At 39.1% G+C, this 23,991-nt stretch overlaps 2 protein-coding genes and 1 long non-coding RNA gene across 4 annotated transcripts in view; 1 reads left to right on the top strand and 2 right to left on the bottom strand.

Annotated features, from left to right (window-relative positions):
• The window catches only part of SAMM50 (SAMM50 sorting and assembly machinery component), a 17,994-nt gene extending 17,844 nt beyond the window's left edge, over positions 1-150 (bottom strand). The window contains exon 1 of the mRNA XM_085324470.1: positions 8-150. Coding sequence (XP_085180596.1) covers positions 8-28 — 21 coding nt within the window. The 5' untranslated portion in view covers positions 29-150. The remainder of the gene's footprint in view (positions 1-7) is intronic.
• Positions 151-337: 187 nt separating this feature from the next.
• Positions 338-6,542, top strand: LOC146584623 (uncharacterized). The gene is made up of 2 exons (XR_014898173.1): positions 338-486; positions 3,906-6,542. It is a non-coding gene; the product is annotated as an uncharacterized LOC146584623 (long non-coding RNA).
• On the bottom strand, positions 1,047-23,312 carry LOC146584622 (1-acylglycerol-3-phosphate O-acyltransferase Pnpla3-like). Of its 2 annotated transcripts, none has more exons than XM_085324459.1 (9): positions 23,116-23,312; positions 17,942-18,174; positions 17,002-17,067; positions 12,663-12,872; positions 11,469-11,529; positions 9,153-9,365; positions 7,979-8,111; positions 6,625-6,741; positions 1,047-3,349 (listed from the first exon to the last, which is right to left on the bottom strand). In XM_085324459.1, the coding sequence occupies exons 1-9, from the start codon at positions 23,300-23,302 to the stop codon at positions 3,058-3,060; spliced, it is 1,512 nt and encodes a 503-aa protein (XP_085180585.1). In that variant the 5' UTR covers positions 23,303-23,312; the 3' UTR covers positions 1,047-3,057. The 2 variants fall into 2 exon arrangements, with proteins under 2 accessions (XP_085180585.1, XP_085180586.1); XM_085324460.1 differs by lacking the exon at positions 23,116-23,312 and adding an exon at positions 21,522-21,929.
• Positions 23,313-23,991: the final 679 nt, after the last annotated feature.

The raw sequence follows: 23,991 nt of genomic DNA, 5'->3' as shown, positions 1-23,991 counted from the left end.
GCCTTACCCGGGCGTGCACGGTGCCCATGGCGGCGCGGCGCGCCGCGGCAGCGAGGCGAGCAAGGCCGCTGAAGTTCAAGGCCGCAGCGCGGAGGCGGCCATGACAGCCCCCGCCCCGGCCCCCATTGGCCGGAGGAGCGGGAAGAGGCGGGCCGAAGRAACACGTTCCCCGGATGTAGTCGGGGTGGGGGGCAGCGTGCCCCGCCTCCCCCCGGCCTGCCCGAGCAGGGCGCGACGCACGCGTGCGCAGCGTGGCGGGTGGGGCGGGGCGGGGCCTGCGTTGGGGTTGCTGTTGCGGAGCAGCGCCCCGGCGGGACGGGTAGGAAAACACGAGGATGACGAAGAGAAGCAACAGCGCTCAGGCCTTCCCTAAGGAGTAGTGAACACGGCAACGCGGCTCAGAAGTTACCGCCTAAAAGCATGATCGGATTTCASGCGCCTCCTCGCGGAGGAGGCGAAGGGCCCACACGCTGCTGCTCAGTGCAGGTCAGTAATGAGACAGAAGCACCGAGCTTCTGCCAGCCAGCCGCAAGAAATGAATTGGTGTTACAGAGTAGCGCATTCACAATTGTGAGAACAGCTCACGGGGCTTTAGTAAGTCAGGCTGATTATTTTAACCGTCTGTAGTCTATGTTAGCCTATCTAGAACAGTAGCTCAGTGTAAGATAGGAAAGCTAATTTTTCTCCCTCCAAGCACAAAGAACATTTTCTTCCCTATTTCTGTATCCTTGCCTGATAGTCGTTTTAAGCATAAAAAGTTGTTTTGCAAATAACTGATATAYTGCAAAGAAAGTAAGCTTTAATTTAAATTGTCACTTTCAGATCCAGCTGTTGGATGAACACACATCTCTAAATTTAAAGCAGCYACTCAAATTACTATTTAAAATGCTATGTCATTATCATTAAATCCTTTAACCATTCTGTGAAATTAAGACATTCTGACTTAGGTTGTATGAGGTCCTATACTCCAGAAAAGGGAAGGTAAGTTTGAAAGAAGCGAAGAGAAAAATACTAGTACAATAATCAGAGGGAGAGCATAGCAAACYTAAAAAGACCTTAGTCTTTTTATTCTGTTTTGATACAACAAATGCTTGTTGTGCAGAACTGTAGTAGTAGTTCAGGTTGATTCACATGTATTTAAAAGAACTTTTCCAGTACACTGAAAGGAAACCTGGCATTCATGCTTGAATTCTAAGAGACATTGGTAAAACTAACTTTCAACAGAACATGGTAAAATGAGATCACAGAAAGTTTAAAGTTACAAATAAAGACAAATTAAACATCTTTTATCTTTTAATTGTAGGTATAGTAATATTTTCAACTCTTCATGCAAATTTGAAGACACAAAACAAGAAACAAACAAAATGGCAGTTAAATAGCACCAATCAGTAATATGAAAATTGATAACCAGACACCTTCTCCAACACCCTTTAACATTTTAAAAGCTTGTTAGTGTTGTAAATTTAGCACCTCAAGTTTACTGAAATCACAGCTGAGGAACTGCTTAAAGGTTGGTCCAATTAGAAAAGCTAGCTTCTGTTATCTGAAAGACTCCTAGATATTTGAAGTCAACATTCTGCTCCATGAGGGAAAAAAAAAAAATCCTTCTCTTCTCTCTTCTAAGCATCACATACCCATCACTTTTCCTTTTACAAGATACTCAATAAAGCACAAGAGACTCGATAAAGACTCTTTCACTGGGCTGTAGCTGAGTGGCAAATTCACATCCCTGCATGAAAAGCCTTCGAATGTCACACACTTGCCCCCAAACACATACACATGCGTGTATAACTATTACATTCGTTAAAGCCATTATAGTTTCCTCTACCTTTTTAAAAAATCGTACAGGTAAAAGACATCATAACAAGATGTTAAGACAACAGTTAATCTTCACAGTTATTTACTTTTTCCAGTGTATTCATACACTAATGCATTGTCCTTGTTAAAACTATACAATACTTTGAAAGTGTTTAAAATCCTCATGACTCAGTAAAAACATGATTGGGCTGATTCTCAACCATGATTTATGACCTCTGCACATGTCTGCATATTACTGTTTCCAGCTTAAATCTTACATGTTTGATTCTTCTGATAATCAGTATTGAAAAGCTTTATTTGGGCTTTTCTATCTTACCGAAACAGATGGGACCCCTTTTCCTCTTTTCAAGCAATAGGAAGTGAGGGAAGGGGAGAAAAGCCCTGAAGTTAGAAGGAAAGTCATCAACAATGACTGAGCAACAGTTAGGAGGAGGACCAAAATGCCATTCACCACTTATCATACACTAAGATATGCCATTAAACTTGATACTTTCTCAAATACTGCTTGCTAATCACAGCCACTATTTTACCTACCTTTCAACACTTACTTGAGAATTAAGCCCTTATTAAGTATACAAAAGTCCTTTGAAATATCTGAAGCTGCACCTGCTTACACTTCAGGAGAATCTGTCCCAGTTCTTACTACCTTGTCCCCTTGAAGTATTTGAGTACAGGAGGAGCCACAGAAGAACTGGGAAATATACAGAATAACCTGGAATAATACTGTTCCTACAGTATCTCATGCAGGCAATTTTTCCATAAATGCAGCAATATGTTTAAACATAAGGCAAAGACACTGGAGGCCATTACAAAGCTCTTTTGTGTAATTCCCTTTATGAAGTACAGGTCCAATTTCATTTAAGTGCCATAAAAATAATCGTAACACAATATTGTTAAGAATTATAGTTTCAAAATACTCTTTGCTATCAATGTTTGTCTAACAAGCTGTTCAAAGAGTTTTTATACTGTAAGTGGATTTATTTCCAGAGAGACACTGTTTGTCTTACTACGGTTCATTCTGCTGGTGACATAAGAAAAGTGTAGTTTGTTACTTAATATAGTAACCACTGTTTTTATAATCCTTAGAACAGTAGAATTCCAAAGGCAGATTTGTCATGAAGCTGTAAACAAAGTGTTTTCCAAGACTTATTGGCAATAAACAAAGTGAAYTTTAATCCTTTAGGATTTGAATATATCTGCCAATTTGGAATTTTGAAAGCTGTGGAAACTATTTCCAAACTAATATTCTGGAACAGTTTGAAAACTGTTCTCTGAGGAAGAGTCAAAATCTATTTCCAACCCAGATTCATCAGAATTTGGGAGAAAAGTAGGATAGGAATCCAAGTCTGAATGCTGCTTTATGTTAACAGAAGCATGTTTCATGGTTGAGTACATGAAGTATGAAGAGTCCCAGAGCCAGGTTTCAAGGTCTGCAGAAGAGTGAGGCGTTTTAAGATGACAGTATGAAGAATGAAATTCCACAGTAGAAGGGGCAGTTTGACATTTTCTTAGTGATGCATAGTTGTCTTTCCTGTTTAACAAAAAAGAACAAAAAAAAGTAGTGTTTCAGTGACATTTCTATTACAGTTCATATGTCAGACTTTGAATGAGGAGGAACACTAGAAGAAAAATGGTCAATAAAATGGTTAATTCTTAATGCATTTTGTGAGTTAGGATCAGGGACAACAGGAACAGGATCTTGAAATGATCCTATCTAAAGGAAGGGCACCCTTGCCATTATGTGATGTCCTCAAAAGCAGGTATAGAATAGTTGCACTGAAAGTCACCACACTAGTCTGGTAAGTTCAGAAGGGGAAACTTAGTTTGCACATTACCTCTTAAATGGTACTGATCTTCCCCAGCTATCCACTTGGAATATTTGGTTACTTATCAATCACAGCAATAACCCAACATTAACAAGTATAATCTCAACATTTACAAGTTTAGTAGTACAGATAGCTGTTCAGTTTCCCAAACRCAGGCTCTGCTTCTCACTTTACAACCAGCTAAATCTCAACTAAAAGACTGAACAGAACTCTCTAAACTAGAAAAAAAAAGAAAATTAATCACCACTTTTTTTTTCCCAGTCTGAGAAACAGGAAACCGAAGTTATCACCAAAAATACCTAGCTTTTTCTTTCAAAGTTCTCCCTCTGCTCTTGCAGTATTTTTGCAAAAGACAACCTCCCACCAAACGCACCAAAAAATCAAACTCTCCATGCACATGCTTCAGTGACAGTTTCCAACCTGAAGTTTAGAAGATACCAGCCACTAGGCTGAGTTTCCTAGAAGTATTTCTAAACTGTAAACAGCTCAATTTTTTAATGAAATTTGATTCCAAAACAACTAAAGAAATAGGATCTGATGACATAAGGGGAAGGGAAAAAGAAAAGAGGGGGGAGGGAGAAATTACTYTTTGTAAAAGCAGCAGTAAGTTCTTGATGGATGCTGAAACAAATTACAATAACCATCAAGTAAGAGTCATCTATAGAATACAATGCAGGATTCCACATACAAAGTCTGAGGACCTAGCCATCTGAAGAGGGAATCTACTTCAAGAAAGGCTTCAGAAAACTTAAAAGTCCAAATATTTAAACAGCTCAGTGGGAGTTAATCACCTTTAAGTTATAAAAGTATGCTGGCAAAGCCACATGACCACTATGCCCTCTTTTATGGCCAAGATCTTGCCCTTTCCACAAGAGAAACAAGAATTCTGATTGACCAAGATCCAAGGGCAGAATAACCCCCTATGAGAAGTTACAGCTGAGCCAGCTTTGTGATGTTCTCTTCTGAACATCCCCCCAGATGAAGAAAATCTCAAGACTGGTAAGGCTGGAATCCAAGCAATGTGAAGCTGCTAAATAAGCATAAAAACAAAAGACCCACATTTATTGTGAAAAGAGTCAGAAACTTCAATAAAGGAAAAAAAGAAAAAGGTTATAGGATGATACATGACATTAAATAACTGGAGAGGTGATACTAGGATGATAGTAGATGATACTAAAAACTCCTTTTCTGTTCAGACAGATGGCCTCAAAAGCATACCAAGATTATACAAGAAAAAGCTTTAACTCATTTTGGAGAAGCTCTTCATGTACAGGAATTAGATGCTTCCAAAGTCTCTGTACAACTCAGTACTGTGAAAAAATTATTTTAACAACCTAATGTTATAGCCATTGTTCAATGCTTCCAGAGAGGGAAAGGAAATCTCAAGCCTCAAAATCATTAAGGTTTGAAGATTTTCTCTAGCCAGAAACTTCAAGACTGACTACTCTCTACTTCTAAAGGATGGAGCCTAAGAATCAGAACTTTCAAGATGCCAATTCAGAACCTGGCAGAACTTCTTGCAAGGAAGCAGAAACAGGCAGATGCATCTCAGACAGATCTTCTCAGGCAGATGCATCAAATCTGCATTCCTGACTGACTCAGTATATAGCATTGGCAGGGCAATGAAGAACATCTTTGATATTCCTCATCTGTCTTTATTAGTAAACAGGAGGAAGACAAAACCAAAAGAACATTTGGATCAAATAACAGTAAACTGTTTTTTTTAAAAAACAAACAAACAAACAAACACACACGAAAAAACCTCTGTATCCAGAACATAGCAATGGGTTCACTGAAATAAGTGCTGCAGCCTGCCGTCTCCAGCACTACAGCTATCTTTTTGGGAAGCTTTTATGAAGCATTAAAGAATTCTGTGCAGTTCTAATAACTTTTCTGGCCAGTTCCATTTCCCCTTCTCCTACCTCCTCTCCAGCAACTCCAGGAGAGGAGAGAGTCATCACTCATTAGAAAAATTACTGTAAAATAGACCTGACCCACTCTACTGAAGCATAGATTTCTGGTTTCTAAACCAAATCTTAAGAGAATTTGCATTTATGAGCATTTTAGGCTGAGAGAGAAAGTCTATGGTTCTTTGCTCATAGCACTACTTTGATATGGCTATGCAACTCACTGTTTCAGACTGAAAGCCTATTTTTACAAGAAAGTCTGCTGGTGCTGGTCACATTCAATTCACGGAAGTTTGCAGAGTTCCACTCTGGGCAGATATCACACTCCCCAGCATAAGGTGAAACTGTGATGGTATTCATACTTGTGTAAATTCTCACCAATTCCTCCATCCACATAGCGCTAGAAAGATTAACAGAAGTAAAAAGTCTGAAAGGCTTGGAGATAAGAGAAGAATAATGAAGCTAATTACAACCAGGTTACACTAGGGGTTTATCTTCCACAGAAATACAAATTTCTTGAAAATTTCAGTATTTGTTTTACTTTTCTTAATTCTTCCCAGCTATCTTACAAGTCTGCCGTTCCTGCTCATTTTCATCTACTTTTTACTATTATAACCTTCTCTGTCCAGACTCTAAAAACCTAGTCTTTCTCCCAAAGTTTTCTAGTTCCTACCCACCGCATCTGATTTAGAACACTTGGAGCAAGCTTCTCTTCCCTTTTCTTCCTGATTGCTCCTGCTACTGTGGAGCAGAGCAGAAACAAGGTCTCTGTTCTTCATTCAGTGGCTGTTCTGTAACCTTCCCCAAAAAGTACAAGCCTATTAGGAGGCAACAGCTCTTCACCTACCCCAAGCAGTCACTGATCAATTAAAAACAAACAAACTCCTGACAGTGTACTTTAGGAGAAGAAAAAACCCTAAGGATTAGAAACAGCAAAAACTGTTTTGTGTTATCCTTGAGAAAACTATTAAATCTTGTTTTGAGAGCGAAACTTACCAGTACTTGAGATTTTTTTTCTCTTAGTCAAAACTTCTAAGAATGCATCATTTGCATGCAGCAGCACACCAACTTACCTGAATGCACAGAAGAGCTTGCTTTTAGCCCTGGAATAAACTGCACCAGCAATCTGACAAAGCTGTTCTTGCATCCATCGAACATCATCAGGAATGTCAGGAAACCAGTTTACTAACCTACAGTCAAAACCAAAACACACACACTGCTTTGTAAACAACAGAGCTCACACATGACATGTTCTTACATTTCCATGTCCAACCTCCAACAAAGTAACATGGTTTTCATCCTCCCCAAGTTAACTCCCTCAACAGACACAGCGTCTAGGTCCTCCCAACACCTCTAAATTTCCCTCTGTCCTACCCATTTCCCTTCTACAAGTGAAGAAAAAATGGCAGAAGCTAATATTGCATCACCTATCTACATACATGCTGATGACTGACCAGGATGTGCAGTTTACACAAAACTTTTAAGAAGCCTGCAAAAAACCCTCGGCTCTGTGAACTCTCTCTGTGTACACTGGAACTTGTTAGTCAGCCTAAAGTTATGTGGGAGTTGAAGGAAGAACAGCAGGATGGAAGGATAAAAGGAAGGCAAAGACAGAACAATGTCACAAATGTATTCTTTTCCCTTATATAATGCTCTTAAGAGAATTCAGCCCCACTGAAGGGGAAGAAGGGAGAAAAACCTCATATAAAACTCCTGTTGAAACTTGCTTTCTCTCCACCCTCCAAAAAAGTGAAGTGGCATAGAAACAAGGTATTTTACTGCAGTTTTATGTGTTTCCATTTATAGAACATTTCTTTGCTTTTCCAGGATTTTCTATAGATACTACTATATACAAATATATTCAATAGATACTAATGACATTTGCTATTCATAGACTGGAATGCTTTTAAGCAAGCAGTGAGTTTAGGGCTCATGCTACAGTGTAATTTGTCTTGTACAACAGTCAGAAACCTGATAAAATTAATTCCAGTTTCTAGAGTACTACTTTGAGTCAACCTGAACAAACAGGGTAAGAAAATATAYATAGTGAATAAATTACCACATTTCACTCCTGACTTCAAAAAGAAGGTACAACACAAGCACTACCTGGATGGCGTTCAAATATCACTGAAGAAGATAGTAGCTGTAAAGAATCTGCTCCTGGAAAACACACCTAAGGGTGCTTCTTTCTGGCAGTTAAAAGAAAGCTATTTCTAGGTAAGTGTAAAGTTTTTACAAGTCTTTTCAATACATTTATTTTTGTAGCCTTAGACAATAAAGGTTTTTAGAAGGATGCATTATCTAGGTAGAAATTATGATCTTTGGATAGTTAGCATTTGAACTATAGAGCACTGGAGTGCCTGCAAAACTGAAAAAAAACTCAAAAATGGGTAAGTTCTAAAAAGTGTAATTCTAAAAGATCCTTACCGTAAAGCAACAGAATAAGCAGACTCCACAGGTAGCGTATATGGCAGCATCAGATAGGACATGACCCGCATTGGGAAGAGTTTAGAGAACTGAGCATAGAATCCACTCTGTTCTTTACAAGCTTCTTGCAGTGCTAAAGGATAATCGTTTTTCAAAAAGATGTTAGACTATTTGAAAACAGTCCAAGTAATTTCTTCAAGTGATTTGATGATTGTTAGTCCAGTCGGTATTATTAAGTGTTACTGAATAAGGATCAAATAGAGAATAAAAAATAATAATCCTAAGGTACTGTTATAGTAAACCTTCTCTAAGTTACTTTAAAATATAAGTAGTATTGACTCATCTTACAAGAACAAAAAGACACTCCACAGAACCTTTAAGCAGTCTTAAATAAGTCTCAGAAGTAACTTATTATGAGACGATGTGAAGTTTACTTCCCCCAAAATAATTATTTACTTCAGATAGCATCCTGATCTTGTCAGAGGCTCCAGAACTCAAAAGGAGTTAGCTAAAAGCCTAGAGTTCCATGCATTCCAGTCATTACATATTGTTTTCAGAGACTTCATACTTAACATTTTGTTCTGCTAGGTCACCGAGATCATCAATTTCAGATCTTGAAAATAGCAGTCAGCATCTACAAAGAACCTAGTTAGAAGTTTTTTATTTCCTATTTTTTTCTTTTCTTTCTTTTTTTTTTTTTTTTTTTTTTTTTTTTTAAATCAGTAAGTGTTCTGGTCTATTAACATCTTCTTAAGAGGACAGAAAAATCAGACAATTGGAAATCTACTGAAGCCTTTTTTATTAATAAAATGAAGGTAAGCAATGTTTGGATTTGAAATTCACCTTTGTCATGAAACAAAGTATCATATAAAAATACTACATATATACAAAGTATATCCACAAAATCAATCAAGAATTCAAGTTATGGCTCTATGGTGTTGAAAGCAACTTCTTTCTCTAGATTCAATTGTATTATTTCTGTAGCTAAATCAACATGTGTATGTTCATATCTAATAAATATGTAAAAAACTTTTACAGGTTCAGCCAGTCTCTTAATTTCACAAGGAGTTACAAGATTAAAGAAAAAGCTTACTTGTTKTAAGCTAAGAAAAAAATGAAAAAAAATCAAAATTTGTCATTCAGAGGCTATCATATGATAGCCTGAAGAACATACCTTTACGAAGTCTGGGAGGAAGACTCTCAAATATGCTCTTGTCTAAAGGCCACGGATTTTGTCTCAGCTGGTTATTAACTACTTCAGCTTTCAAAGTTTCTGCTCCATTTTCCAACTTAGTTTTCTTGTTTGTAAGGTGAACACACTGCACAGTTTCCTGAGGACTTCTTTTTGTGAAGGACAAAGTGACATAAATTGAGTCACTCAGAATACCTGAAAGAGTCAAGAACTTCCACTTAGGGCAGGCTTGATCCACAGGGCTGCAGAATACCTTAGAAAGGCCTGTTCTGAGGAAACATTATCTATCCAATATCAAATACCACTTGGTCTTTAACCACACATGTTTAATCGTATTCATGAATAGTTTTCTGCAGGTCTAGGTCTCAATTTAAAACAAGTTCTTAAGAAGGGGGGGGGGGGAAGAATAATTAACAAACTGCACTGGATACACAGACCATTACCAAAGTTGTTTTCTAGCAATAATAAAAATAGTTTAAAAAGGAGGAAAAGTAATTTCCTATTTGAAAGGAAACACCTACAACATACATCAGACCAGTTTGGTAAATTTGAAACGGCAGACACTACGTAAGTGCTTTGAGGCACTGTCATAATAGGGTGGGAAAAGGAAAATGAGTATGATGAAATATCGGTTTAGGCTCCATATAAAATACAGATCTACATCAACACAGGTTGTCTTGCAAAACTGATACACTCTCATTAATAAAAGACACTAATATTTACCACTTATAGCTTAGAACCAAGCACTAGATAATGAGCACAAAGTTACATATACAAGAGGGATATTCATACTCCATTTCCAGAAAATCTATATGAAGCTATTATATAAAGACTACAGAACTTAACTGGGATCCACACCTACATACCGCAGGATCTATTTCCTACTTACAAGTATTCCTGAAAGACAGAGAGAATTAAGCAGAACTACGGTGTTCTAGATGCAAAACAAACACACACCCTCCTAGAGTTGAAACGGGTTAATGAGATGGGAGATGCATAATGAATGAATTTGGAAAGGCTACAGTTATCACCAACTGAGCTGGAAGCAAGACAAACCTATGACAGAATAAGAACAAAGGTGATCACAGGATCAGTAGTAAAAAAAGGAGGATTTCAGTACAATACGCACAGGATGTGAGGGAAGCACAAAGGAAATGTAGCAAGGAATCTCAGATACAGAAACAGATGGGAATGTGCACACAGGAATCTTGTGGGTACAGTACAGCAGAAGAGTCCATCTTAGCACAGACAACCTCAAATTAGAGGCTGGTTTATCTTTGTATAATGTTCTTTTAATCACCTGCTAACAATACCTAAAGCATTAAAAATTTAGTATTTATAGCATTACTAAAAATTCAAACTCTTAAGTAGAACAGTGACCTTTAACAGCGAAGAAATTATTACAAGACAAGCTGAGTAGTTAGAGCATCGGCAGTGAGCACATTAAGCTGTGGCTGCATTACAGTACTGCAACTGATACTAACCGTAATACTACAGAAATCATGCTTAAAGTTCCATTCCTCTAATCTGACATAGTTTTATCTCCCGTTTGCTTTTGCACCAAGGGGTACAGGCACTAGGCATGTCTGACTATATGATTTATTTCATGCTAATAAGAAGTTACCATCTTTAATTTGTTTCTCTCTCTCAAAATTGAGCAGGACAATAATATTTATGTTGATACAAACTACATTACTAGGATTCACAAGCAGATCAGAACAACTTTCAATATTTCTTCCTAAGCTTATCTGGGTCCCAACAACTGCTAACATCCTCTTCTTGTAAAATCTTTTATGATACAGACTAAGGATTTGCCTATAACTGATTTAATACCATTGTTAACAAGCTCCCAATTCTGAACTGTAAGTCTTCACCTACAAATTTACTTGTATGATATGAAAGAGGAGGTGGTAAGCTACATACAGATTACACAGAATTGGGAAATACTAGCCTATTCCTACTCAGGATTAACCCCAAAAAAACTAGTAACTTCAGTTCTCTAGAACTGGAATTCTTTGGTAATTTCACTTAACAATACCTTAATACGCACTTCATATATGTGACAAAAACCCAAACCTCACCTCTAACTGCAATTTCAATGTGGCAGCACAAGTTACCTCATAAAAATCATACAGTTGTAATAACTATTTACATCTACTCAAATTCAGAACGAGAGCTTAACTTTTCATGTTTTCATGCTAGTCCCTATTACCCACACACAACCCCCCCCCCCCCCGCCTTTTTTTTACACTCAGGTTAAGGTCACATCATCAACAATTAGCCACAAATGTAACATACCATTCTCTCTTAAGAATTTAAGAGCATCTGAGTATCCTTGCTCACAGATCTCTCCTAGTACCTGCAAGCACAGGATAAATGAGTCAGCCAAATAAAATGAAATTCCACTTAAAACCAACATTTTATAGAATTAAAAACAGCCATATCCATTGCCCTCCACTCTTGTAAAATTTTACATTAACAATTGCTGTAATAAAATAGATCCGAGTTTATGCACCTACTGTGATGATGCGTACGCAAACTTGTCTTTCAACCATCAAGGATACACTGAATTGTTTATCTAAAAGGACAGTATTCTAACTGTGTAAGTTTTGCAAGAATTTCCTCCCCTTTCTTTCCCTGACTAGCTGTTTTGTCAGATGGAAGGAACAACAAAGCAGAATGGCTTGGTGGAATATGCCAGTTCCCCTCTTCCTTCCAGTCCTTCCCATTTCCCAAAACTACGACAAGTCAGCTGTGCAATTCTCACGCTCCAGCTCAAATTTATGTCTTCCACACGAAAACATCTTTTACCAGATGTAACACCAGTTCACTTAATAATGTACATGGAAGCCCTAGACAAAAATAAATAAATAAATAAATAAATAAATAAAGCTTACATAAGTAAAACTTAAACATTTTTTCTTCAAGTGGTCAAAATAATTCTCATTTTAAGAATACATCTATAGCAGTCAGGAACATTACTTCTCCTCTGTAGTACATCCCAAGCCAATTGGTAAAATTTGTTCTCCTTTTTTTCAGCTTAATCAACTGCAATTCAATGGTATTTTCTTCATCAGTTCTGCAATTAACAGTGCTCAACAAAGTTTAAAGGCAAATTGCCTGTATCAAGTATTAATTGATAGGTTTTTTAAAAAAAATTGCAGCTTTAAAAATTCTGCTAAGTTCTGAAGCACCTGGTTAGCAGATAGACATGAAAGGACTATAAACACACAGTCATTATTCTACCTGTGTTAGTTTTATAATATAATCCTGTGCCAATTTCTAAAGAAATACAGAAAGCCAGTAACAGGACATGTACTTTTAGTCTGAGACATGAAAAACAAAGGGAACGAGAAAAGACTATGAATAAAATAGAAATAAGGGAAACGTCAGCAGAAAGTTCACATGGTAGATTACTATAGCTTTCTGCAAAAACAAAGCTTTTATACGAAGAAACACTGAATTATCAACTACATGAAGACAGTGTGTTACCTTAGGTTCTGGTGGAAAGAGTGCTTGTGTTAAACGATAAAGGTTCCCCAAACTAAACTGAATGCTGGTGTTGGTCACATTCATTTCATGGAAGTTTGCGGAGTTCCCTTTTGGACAGATATCACACTCCCCAGCAAAAGGTGAAACTGTGATGGTAGTCTTAGACTCATAGTGAGGCAAGTTGTCACTGATTCCTCCATCCACATAGCGCTACGAAGATTAGCAGAAGTACAAAGAACTGAAAATTTCTAACAGATTTCCCATTTAAAAAATGAAATAGCATTTAAGAATGTAATAAAACAGTTTCTTGGGCCAAACATTACAGTAGTACAGTTTGTCCCTAACGACAGTTAAAAAAATTCCTGCCTATAGTTCTATAGATAACATATGAAACCTAGTACTCTCTTTGGGATTTTCTGTTTTTTTTTTTTTTTTTTTTTTTTTTTTTTTAAGAAAGAACAAGTCCATTTCAAAGAACATAATCCTATACAACACACATTCTAACAAGTTAAGGGCTACCAGAGTACTTCTGTAGAAAGGAGAACAGAAGTAAATAAAATGTTTTACACTTGAGTTAAAGTTATTTGATACTAAACCGTTCAGACAGAATAAGAGTTACTCAGAATTGCTCTTCAAAAACTTCTGATATAAAAGCATCATAAATATTCGGACAGAAGGAAATTGCAATTAAACAGGAACAATGCTTTAGGATCCCTGACAACAGTCATGGATATCTAACTTGCTTTGAGTGGAAGTTTAGAAGCTGTTTCAGGTTATGCTTTTATCCCCTTCATGTCCAGCAACCCATTTCTGTAATTTCAGTGCATCACCATCTCAGATATTTTAAAATTCAGGGACTGAAGAAGTCTGCATTGGGGTAACAGATCTATGGTGCGGCTGATCTAGCTGTTATGGCCAAAGACAACTGATCCAGTAACTCACAGGAAACTACTCTCCAGTGGCACCCATTTTAGTCGGTTTGTTTCAACAGTGGCAAAAGACCACTCCTCATTATCAGCTTTACTGTTAGGTGGCTGCAGTTTCCTCCTTCCAGATTAGGCATTCCAGACTAGAACCTGCAGGCCCTTGTGAAATGAAATGATGTTTTGAACAGGAGCAGCCTGGATTATTAATTTTGTCTGGCTTGAGACCTACTCCTTTTTGAGCACTACGAGGAACAAATTAGGAGCAGCAAAGGTCAGAGCGATTTATCCAACAGACTCTTCCAGAGCAACCTATTCCGACCTATCAGCATTCTCGGACGCTCTTCTGACCAGCACTGGGCAGCCGCTGCTGACAAACCTACTACAGGCATGTAATGTGAAACAGAAACACAGAGTATTATCTGTCTTATGAGTAAAGGTTGCGAGAGCTGGGCCTGTTCAGCCTGGGGAAGAGAAGACTGAGAGAAGATCTTATTAATGTCTACAAATACCTTAAGGGACAAGTGTCAAGGGGCTAGGATCAGATTCTTTTCAGTGGTGCCATGTGGCAGGACAAGAGGACTGAAACAGAGGAAGTTCTACCTGAATAAAAGGAATAACTTCTTTCCTGTGAGAGTGACAGAACACTGGTACAGGCTGCCCAGAGAGCTTGTGGAGTCTCCTTCTCTGGAGATACTCAAAACCCATCTGGACATGATCCTGTCTAACATGCTCTAGGTGACCCTGCTTGAGCAGGGGGGTTGGACTAGATGATCTCCAGAGGTCCTTTTCAATCTCAACCACACTGTGATTCTGTAATAGTTGAGGTTGGAAGGGGCCTCTGGAGATGACCTGATGCAACACCCTGCTTAAGCAGCATCACCTAGATCAGGTTGCCCAGAACCATGTCCAGTTGAGTTTCAAATATCTCCAAGGACAGAGATGCCACAGTCTCTCTGGGTAACCCATTCCACTGCTCAACCACTGTCATAATGAAAAGGGTTTTCTTATGTTCAGATAGGACTTTCCATGTTTGAGTTTGTGCTTATTTCCTTGTCCTGTCACTGGGCACCACTGAGAAGTCTAGCTCCATCTTCCTTACACCATCCTATCAGTAACTTATACACATTGCTAAGATGCCCATTGAACCTTCTTGTCTCCAGACTAAACAATCCTGTTACGCTATCATATATATGCAATGAGGAAGTGAAGTAGCAAGTACAGCGCAACAGGTTTGGCCAAGACGTAAAGGCGGAGCCATAGCACGCAGCCCTCTCCTGAAATTATAAGGAGGTAGAAGCACATAGCCAATATATATGGGTAAGTATTCTATACAGTTAGAAGTTTAAACTTCTTTTGCCGTTTCTGACCATCAGTTCTAATATCTTTTAGAATCAAAAACTATTGCTACAATTGAAGTGGCAAATAAACATTCACAAACTTTAAAATTAGCAGCTAAATAAAGGAGAGACACCCCCCCCAATTGATCCCTGTTTTTTTTAACCTAGTAAGGAAAAGACAGGTAGCTCTCAGTCACTCTGCTTGATAATATCACACTAGCCGCCAGGCTGGGCATACAGCCCATGACATGTCACAACATAGCTCTTACCAAAGGCAGGAGGGAAAAAGAAGAGGGAGAGGAAGAAGAAAGAACTATCATGTTGGAGAAAGACCTTAAACTCATAGGAAATTAACCTTTGCTAGCTCAATTGCTTACAGAATAAGTGGCCTAAAATTGAAGTACAAATTGTTTTATATGATAGATAAACATTTTCAGACAGAAAAATGCCTGTTTTGCTTTTACTTACATTTATTGTGTTAGTGTAATGTGCTCAGGAAGAAATTGCTCTAAAAACACTCTGAATTTTATTTTTTGTAGTAAATGCATACAATTCAAGAGCAGTGCCCTAAGTTGTTACATATTACTAGCATTGTACAACTATTCTAGGTTACTCTCACGTCTTTGTTTAAAGCATGAATTCATGAAGTACCAAGCCAGTTAACAGATGTTGCCATACTGCAAAGTTTAAATATCTGACATTTTGCTGTGTTTAAGCTCTACAAAAGTCAATCCAAGCATATGCAAGTGTGTTATTTTTATCAAGTTATGACAAAAAAACTGCAGTATTTTCTCAGTCTCCTATACATTAAAATCACATGACATTCATTGCAAAGGTCAAATGGATGTAGTGACTCCTTCTTTCTCCTTTCCTTAAAACATGAACCAACACAGTATCACTTAGATGTTTTTGTAGTCTGAACTAAGCCTTTTAAAATAACGTCGTCTGGTGGCAAGAACTTAATAGGCAGATTAGCCTGGATCCACCTAAGCCTTGGATTGAGTCCAATGTCTTGTTTTCGTAATACTTTTAATCTGAAAGAGTTTAAGGGGGCCTACAACATTTAAAAACACAAATAAATAAAACGTCTTTATACATTTTCAATCATTTCTGGGTTTAATTTTAGTGTGAAGAAAAAATACGTATTTCATGGCTGTCCTTGACCTTTTTGCACTTCCAATCAGCCCTGAAAACAGCTTGTAATAAACTACTATTAAGGATGCTTTTGAATTCTACTTCAATACTTTTCCCTTCTTGCCTAAGGAGCACCAAAGTTGGAAAGAAAGCAAAAGTAAAAGTAATGCTATTGCCTTGACATGAAATGCAGATGGGTTTCCATATCTGTTATTCAGAATACCTGCAACAAATTACGCTGTTTAACTTTTCTGCAGATGTTGCCCTTTTAATGGGAGATCAGGTAAAACCCAGTACAGTAATAAAGTATTAAGAGGTTTTGTAACCAGTAATTCCTGTTAAGCAATGGAAGACACTATCACATTGATACTTCGCCTTTAAGAAGCACCTTTTTTTACACTGAATATAAAAGCCAACAGCAGAAAACATTAAAAGGTTGATTTATATCTACCTGAATATGAAACTTTAATCTAGTTTTAAGGCAGACCTATCTACTGCAAAAATACACAAGTATGCAATATAATCTCTTAAAAGATTTTTTTTTTAATTGAACACGTATTTAAGGTACTCTTCCTATAAATTTATGCTGGTGAAGAAGCACCAATATCTCTGTCTTATTTAAACATTCCTCCTTAAAATTTCTCACTATTTTGCCAGTTTAGACTACCTTCTTTTAATTACTGCATCAGAAATGAGTGAAATTTAAGGGGACATGTGTTTGTTTCAGTGTGGGGAAGAAGTATATAGAACAGATTTTCTATTTCTAACACATACAGTGTTTCCTTATACATTTGAAAGGCTGTAATATACAGCTGCAGTACTAAAASCTCCGATAAAGGTATTAATTTTATACGAGGAAAACAAAAGCAAGCACACCATCTTTCCATATTTGTTTAATAGCTAGAGCTACTTTAAGATCTTAACAATAGAATAGAGACTTACCACACCTCTAAATGATGGTGGAATTAGGCCACAATAAATAGGAACAAATGAACTGCAGATTAAAGCCTGTGAAGAAATGAGACCATATAAATTAAAGGATAACTGTTCTGTTATTGGAAGTATCATCTATCTGCGCTTCCCCATTTAAAAATTAATGGTCTTGAGAAAATATACTGTCAATATAACATTAATACAAAAATGAACTCTGGAATTGTTTTAGATTTACACCTCTCTTCCCTGTCTCGAAGTACTCCAGTCTACTGCTTCACAGTATTATCTTCAGATGTTATCAAAAACTGATCAAGCAAATAAAAACCTAAACAAGTGGTTTTTTAATTAGAAAGTTAAAAAAAGAAATGTTATTCCACACATTTTTAAAAAATATAACCACATTCCATCTGAGTAAAAACATATGAAACTCACTAAAAGACCATTTTAAGTAATGCTAATTACCATGTCATTAGAAAGAAGTAATTCATAATCATTCCCTCAAGCGATACATTTTCTGATTAACTAAAGTAACTAATTGGGGACACAAACCTTGAAACTCTGGGATCATATCACACTAGCTTTTCTACTGATACTAAGAATTTAAAAAGCTATTTTTGATTGTTTCCTGATCATCGTTCTCATAAGATTAACCTTAAAAAGTATTTTATTCATAAAGATATAGTTTCATTACATATACAGCACATTAAAGGACACGTTTATCCTTTATAAAACTGAAAACTCACACCTACTTACTGACAAGTCACAGAGGCATGTTAGCCGGGAAAATTAGTAAGTAAATTCAGCATAATGARGCTTATCTTTAAAATATGATGAAAGTCACAATATTCTAAAATATTTAAAAAGAAACTCCAATGGATGATACTAGATAGACTTAAGATGACAGATTCTTCAAAAAGTTGTCATATACAGTTATTGAAAACAAACATACCTGGACAACTTCTTCTTTAGAGTTAAAATTAGATATCAATGCATTTTTACCATCTGAGACTCTAGTTAGTGAAATACACAGCCGGCCTGATGACAACTGATGTGTGTTTTCTGGAAGATTTCTCATTAGTCCATCCCTTATTATCTTTATCACATTAAAAGAAGGATGAAGGGGACCAAGATTTCGCTTTCTAGCTTCTTTAGCTAATGCCAGAACATCTGCACAAGCTTCAGCTGTAAGTAAAAAGCACATCATTAAGAAGAGAAGACATTTCAGAGTAACATTACTTAAAAAAATACACATACACACACACACACTTCCAGTATAACATCTCTAGAGCTCCAGGTTTTCCTCTCTCATTACCAGCATGAAAATTCAAAAACTTTTTAACAGATTAAGAAACAAAAGCCCTTTAGATTTTCAAGCAGTTGGAACTCATTTGATGAAGACCCAGCCGCTAAGCTGTGATACTTATATTCATATGCTTATGATACATATATGTAGACTGTATGTGTAAAATATCTATATAATATGCTTTTATTAGCAAGCAGTAATTCCAGAAGCATGTTCTTTAACGAACAAGATGAATAACCTTCCAAAAGCATGAATCATCTGTGCATGAATGTTTTCCACATGCAACATCCAAGAAATCTACAGTGTATAATAAACAGATTTAAGGCCCACAGTATCTCTACTGAAGAAGCAAAGCACTTAGGTTTGTCACAACCAATGACATTTGTTGCATTTAAATCAACCTTAGATTTTCAAGGCACTGTAGGAGATACTTATCTTAAATTATTATCTGTTTCCTTTACTGTGGTGATATATAAAAAGGAACTCATGGTAGGGAACTTTAAGAAGGAAATCTGTAGGTTTTTTGGGGGTARGTGTCAGGAAGAGAAGAGATTTTTTCCTTTCTTTTAAGCAATGAGCAGGGAAGAGGTCTAACACCTCTCACCCAAGTTTTCACATAAGTTCCCCCTCCCCCCCAATACGTAACAATCAATTTCACTCCAGTTATATCATCCTTAGGTTTAGGAGCTAGATCAAACCACTACAGAATAAATGGCTGTTAAGACTGGGTTAATTGCTCTTCAGGAACACCCAAACCACTTTAACAAGCACACATCTAGTCAAAGTTAACAAGAATAACATCTCATCCACCTGCAAGGCTTTGTTTAAATATTTAAAAATTACTTTATCTTGTCTCTCTAGGGCATACTTTGGGGATATTGCACGATAAACAGGTCTGCTTGATGGGAGAGCAGGGAGAGGGAAGGAAGGTCAAAGTAACAGGTCACTATCCAGACTGATACGCTGCAAGGTCATCCAAAAACATGTTCAGAACTTGCATATTTTAACTTACATAGCTGATTTCTAAATAAACAGAATCCAACTTGCCAGACTAAACATGAACTAGTAGCACTGCACTGGAAATGACTTTTCTTAAGTCTCAGAGTTGGGATTAATTTCTCAAAACACCAGCTTTCTACAATGTTATTTTTTAGTTAAGTGGTATTATCTTAAATTTTCTTATTCTTCCCTCACTTAACCAACAGTCTATGTTTAACAGAGTATCTCCACATAAAACCAAAGCATCAGATATACTCTGTTTTTACCATATAGGATTTTTTGCACTCTACCCTTGAGGAGTGAAATCTTGGGCCATAATTACTCTGACATCATGGCCTCATTCTGCATCCCACCCCAAAAACCAGAAAAAAATTTAGATGCAGGTCACTGTTGAAGATCAAATATATGCTTATGTTAGTAAAACACCCTTTATGTATAGCTGAAAAAAAGGCAAAAGTCACACTCTAGTAAGTGAAAATGTTATTTTCAAAAGCAGCCACACAGACGATTTTAGCGATTTATTACTGTGCACTCAGATATAAGTCATATATATATATATATAATATTAATAAACTAATTTAGCAATCCTCTCAAATGTCTAAAGATAGTGTTTTGAACACCTGAAAACTCTGAGATGGGCCTTATTTCTAAATTACCAGAACTCTGTCCAGGAACAGCAGTCTTACTAAATACAGTATTTTCTTTTTGCAGAAATAAGTGTATTTCTGAAAACTTCTGCACCAAGTACATAAGCTGCAGTCACTAGAAAACAGAACAAGGAACACTGGGTACATGGGCACCTGAACAAACAATGCAAACAGTCTCAGTTCTCTGCCAAAATTTGATCTTGTTTTTCTGGCTAGAGTCCTTTGAAATATAAGGGTAAGGTATGCTTAAGTATGAAACATGTTAACAACTTCACTCATCTGCACTGAGTCCTATTTCTACACAAAAGGAAATAAAGTAGGCCAATGTTCTCTACCACTCCTGTAGCAYGGCTATTCATTTCCCTGTAAACAAAGTCAGGCAAGTATCAGCTCACTTTACTTACCCAATTAAATAGCTGCAAAACTGATGACCTCTAACAACTGAGATTTGAACTCCCCTTCTATTAGCTTCCTTTTAGAAAATAACTGCCTATCAAAATTAGGTCTGATTTCACATCTGTTCCACACACAAGCATTTCTACCTCTCCCTCTCTTGTACTTCTAAAATCTGAAACTCAGGAGAAAAAATATTTTTTGGAATTACATGTGAGGTAGCCTTTTGGGGGAGAAGTTTTTTWAAAAAGTTCAAGTCTGCATATTTTATTGTAATTTATTCTAAATATTATACATATTCTTAGGCAGAAAAAAAAGCGTTGTGTTTCTTTGAGAGTAGGTGATGTCAAAACACTGAAAATTTAAAACTTAATTAATTCAATAATTGAAAGTACTCCACCTTTCTTTGCTTCTCCCCCTGCCACTCAACAGGACCAAAATGGTTACCTGTTAGAGGGGTCTACTTGGAAATGGAATTTTGGCTTTCCATAGCAACAGAAAGAGAGAGAGGGCTAGAGCTCACGTCAGAGCAAAAGTTTAGGCAGATTTTGGCAAAACTGTTTTATTCTTGGTATATAACAGAAATAAAGCAATTAATGTTCTCATTAAACGATTAGGTTTTCCATAGAAGAAAACTTTAAAACAGAAGAAAACCTCCCTCTGAACTGAATGAAGGAAGGTTCTTCCTCTGTCTAGAAACATACAATTTCTTTCTACTCAATGGCTAAGATTCACACAAAGTCAAACTTGAAATTCTAGGCAATTTACCCATCCAACATATAAAGGGAAGCACAAAAACAGAAGTGCTTTACTTAAAACATCTAGCTACAACCTTGAATAGAGGAAATACACACATGAATTTTAGTAAAAAAATTTTTCCACATATAAATACACACACATATCCATATGCACAGTTGGGTGGGGGACAAAAAGCTAAAATCTTTTTTCATGAAAAACATGAGGTAAGACACATGACCACAACTGCAGACTTAATAGCAAAAATGCATATTAAATTATATCAATGTAAAGGAGTTGTACACTACCCAGGAACTAATGAAATATATCAAATTATTATAACATATAATATTTTTTTAGAGCTTATTTATCATCCTCTGCTTTCACAAAAGTAATTTTCTTAATCATAGAAAACAGATAAAAAGATACGAAGTTAACATGAGAATACCTACTTTGTCTGAGGACTTTACAATGACTCACAGGTTTTACGAAGCAGCTAGTTTTAAAATCTCTTCTAACAGAGAAATATTCACAAGTTTCACCATCCTTCCATTTCTTCAAGATTGCGGAGGAAAGCATTTACCCATAAAATACAGTAYTTTAGGTAGCAATCACACAAAGTAAATTATCATTTACAGAAAAGCAAAAATCCCAGTTGGCATATAGAGAAATATACATTGCGCACAGATTAAAGAGGAAAAGCATGTTAAAGCTAACCTAAGCTCTCACTTTAACTCCCTAAACCCTACCTCAAGAAAGGAGAAGCTTTAGAGAGAGCAACTTAAAGCTAACTGAGGCTGGATGTACAAAGATGACTACAGAAGAGATATATTTATTATTTCTCAATGAAGTATAAGCATCCTATCTCAAATTGAGAGTGTTAGTTTGCCTGCTTTGAAGGATGTTAAAATTCAGCCACCTCTTGCTCTCCCTGCAGTTTTTGAGTCCTCTACTTCGCATACAGAGAAGAGCAATTGTCATTAACCCGATCTCCTAATTCTGAAGCAGAGAGGAAGGAGAGCTCGGAGTATCAACACACGTATCTAACTTTGCATCTGGCAGTAAACCCAGAACATTTGACCATTTGACTACACAGGTACAGAAGGCTGAAAGGTTGCTAAACATCCACTCAAGATATACCAACTTCACCATTTGTCTCCTCCTCTTCCTTGAAGAAACACTCATGTGTTTTACTCAAGGGTAAGATAGGCATGGGATAAAGATGAGACATAAGCAAAATAATAATAATCCAGCAGATCCTAAGGCCATGCCACCCTCTCAAGTGTTTTCAGAAAAGAAGTCACGTTCTCCCTTGCGAAGGTTAATTTGAAAGCAAAGAAAAATTAAAACACTAGTCGTCCCTGCAGCCGCCTCAGCCCCCCAACACACAACAGCGTCGCAACTGCCGTCCTCGCGCTCCCCTCACGCAGCAGTAACGGCCGCAACTACCGCCCCCCACTGCCCCCTGCGCTCACGCTCCCCTCATGCAGCAGTAATCGCCACAACCACCGCCCCCCCCGCGCTCGCGCTCCCCTCACGCACCAGCAACCGCAGCAACTACCGCCCCCCCCGTGCTCGCGCTCCCCTCACGCAGCTGTAACCGCCGCAACTGCCGCCGCCCCGCGCTCGCGCTCCCCTCACGCAGCAGCAACCGCCGCAACTGCCGACCCCTCCGCGCTCGCGCTCCCCTCACGCACCAGCAACCGCCGCAACTGCCGACCCCTCCGCGCTCGCGCTCCCCTCACGCAGCAGCAACCGCCGCAACTGCCGACCCCTCCGCGCTCGCGCTCCCCTCACGCAGCAGCAACCGCCACAACTACCGCCCGCTCGCGCTTCCCTCACGCAGCAATAACCGCAGGCCCCGTGCTCGCGCTCCCCTCACATAGCGGTAACGCAGCAACCAGCGCCCCCTCCCCGTGCTCGCGCTCCCCTTACGCAGCAGTAACTGCCGGCCCCGCGCTCCCCTCACGCAGCAGCCGCCGTCCGCAGCTCCCCCTCACCCCCATGACGCCTCTAGAGGAGGAGGAGGAGGGCGAGGCTGCTTACCCAGAGAGCCGCCGCCGACGAGCACGGCGCCGGCTAGCGCCCCGGCTGAGGCCCCGTAGATGTGCCGCGCGTCGCGGATGATGTGCGGGGCGTGCTCCTGCAGACAGGTGGCTGCGCCGATGTGGTAGACGCCCAAGAAGCCGCAGCCGGCGAACGAGACGCTCCAGCCGCGCTCGCGGTCCAGCATCGTCGCCGGCGGGGGGGGGGGGGGGCGAAGCGCCCGCGCGCGGGCGCAGGGTGGGCTGACAGGCAGAGGAAAAAGTAGAAGTGCCGCAGGTCGCGGGCGACGCGCACCAGCCGCTGCCGGCCGACCGACCGACGTCGCGACAGCGGCGCAGGCCGTCCGGCGGCTTACATGCCGGCCACGCCCAGCACCACGAGCGTGCGAACGAGCCAATYCCACGCCGCCGCTGGGCACGCGCCCTCCCGCCTTGTGACGGCACAAAGCGCCTCAGCCAATCGAAAGGGAGATGCAAACGAGACCCCCCCCCCTTCCCCTTCCCCCGGGGAAGGCGCGGGGCTCGGTCGGGCCGGCGCCGCGGAGCCGGTCGGGGCGGCGCTGCCCAAAGCGGTGGCGCGGCCGCAGGGGCGCGGGGCTGCGCGGCTGCGCGCTCCGGCCGCCTCCGGGCCCCCCCCCTCCGAAGGAAGCTCTGGGGAAGGGCCCCGGCCGAGGGCCCCGGCGCGCCCCCGTGGCCCTGGCGCGCCCCCAAGGGCTGCCCCTCTGCCTCCCCCTCCCCCGGTGCAGGGCGGGGGGGTGCACTCGGTTAGAGGAATTTCTGACAATATTTTTGCGATATCACTAAAATACATCCTTTAGCCTTGCAGCAGCACATAAACATGACTTCTGTGTTTTACTTGTTTAGCAGTGACCGGACG

Source organism: Rhea americana, unplaced genomic scaffold (assembly GCF_003343005.1).
Source record: "Rhea americana isolate MKP2758 unplaced genomic scaffold, rheAme1 scaffold_91, whole genome shotgun sequence".
Taxonomy (NCBI): domain Eukaryota; kingdom Metazoa; phylum Chordata; class Aves; order Rheiformes; family Rheidae; genus Rhea; species Rhea americana.
The sequence above is the reverse complement of the archived record's forward strand: the minus strand, read 5'-3'. Positions and strand labels throughout refer to the sequence as shown.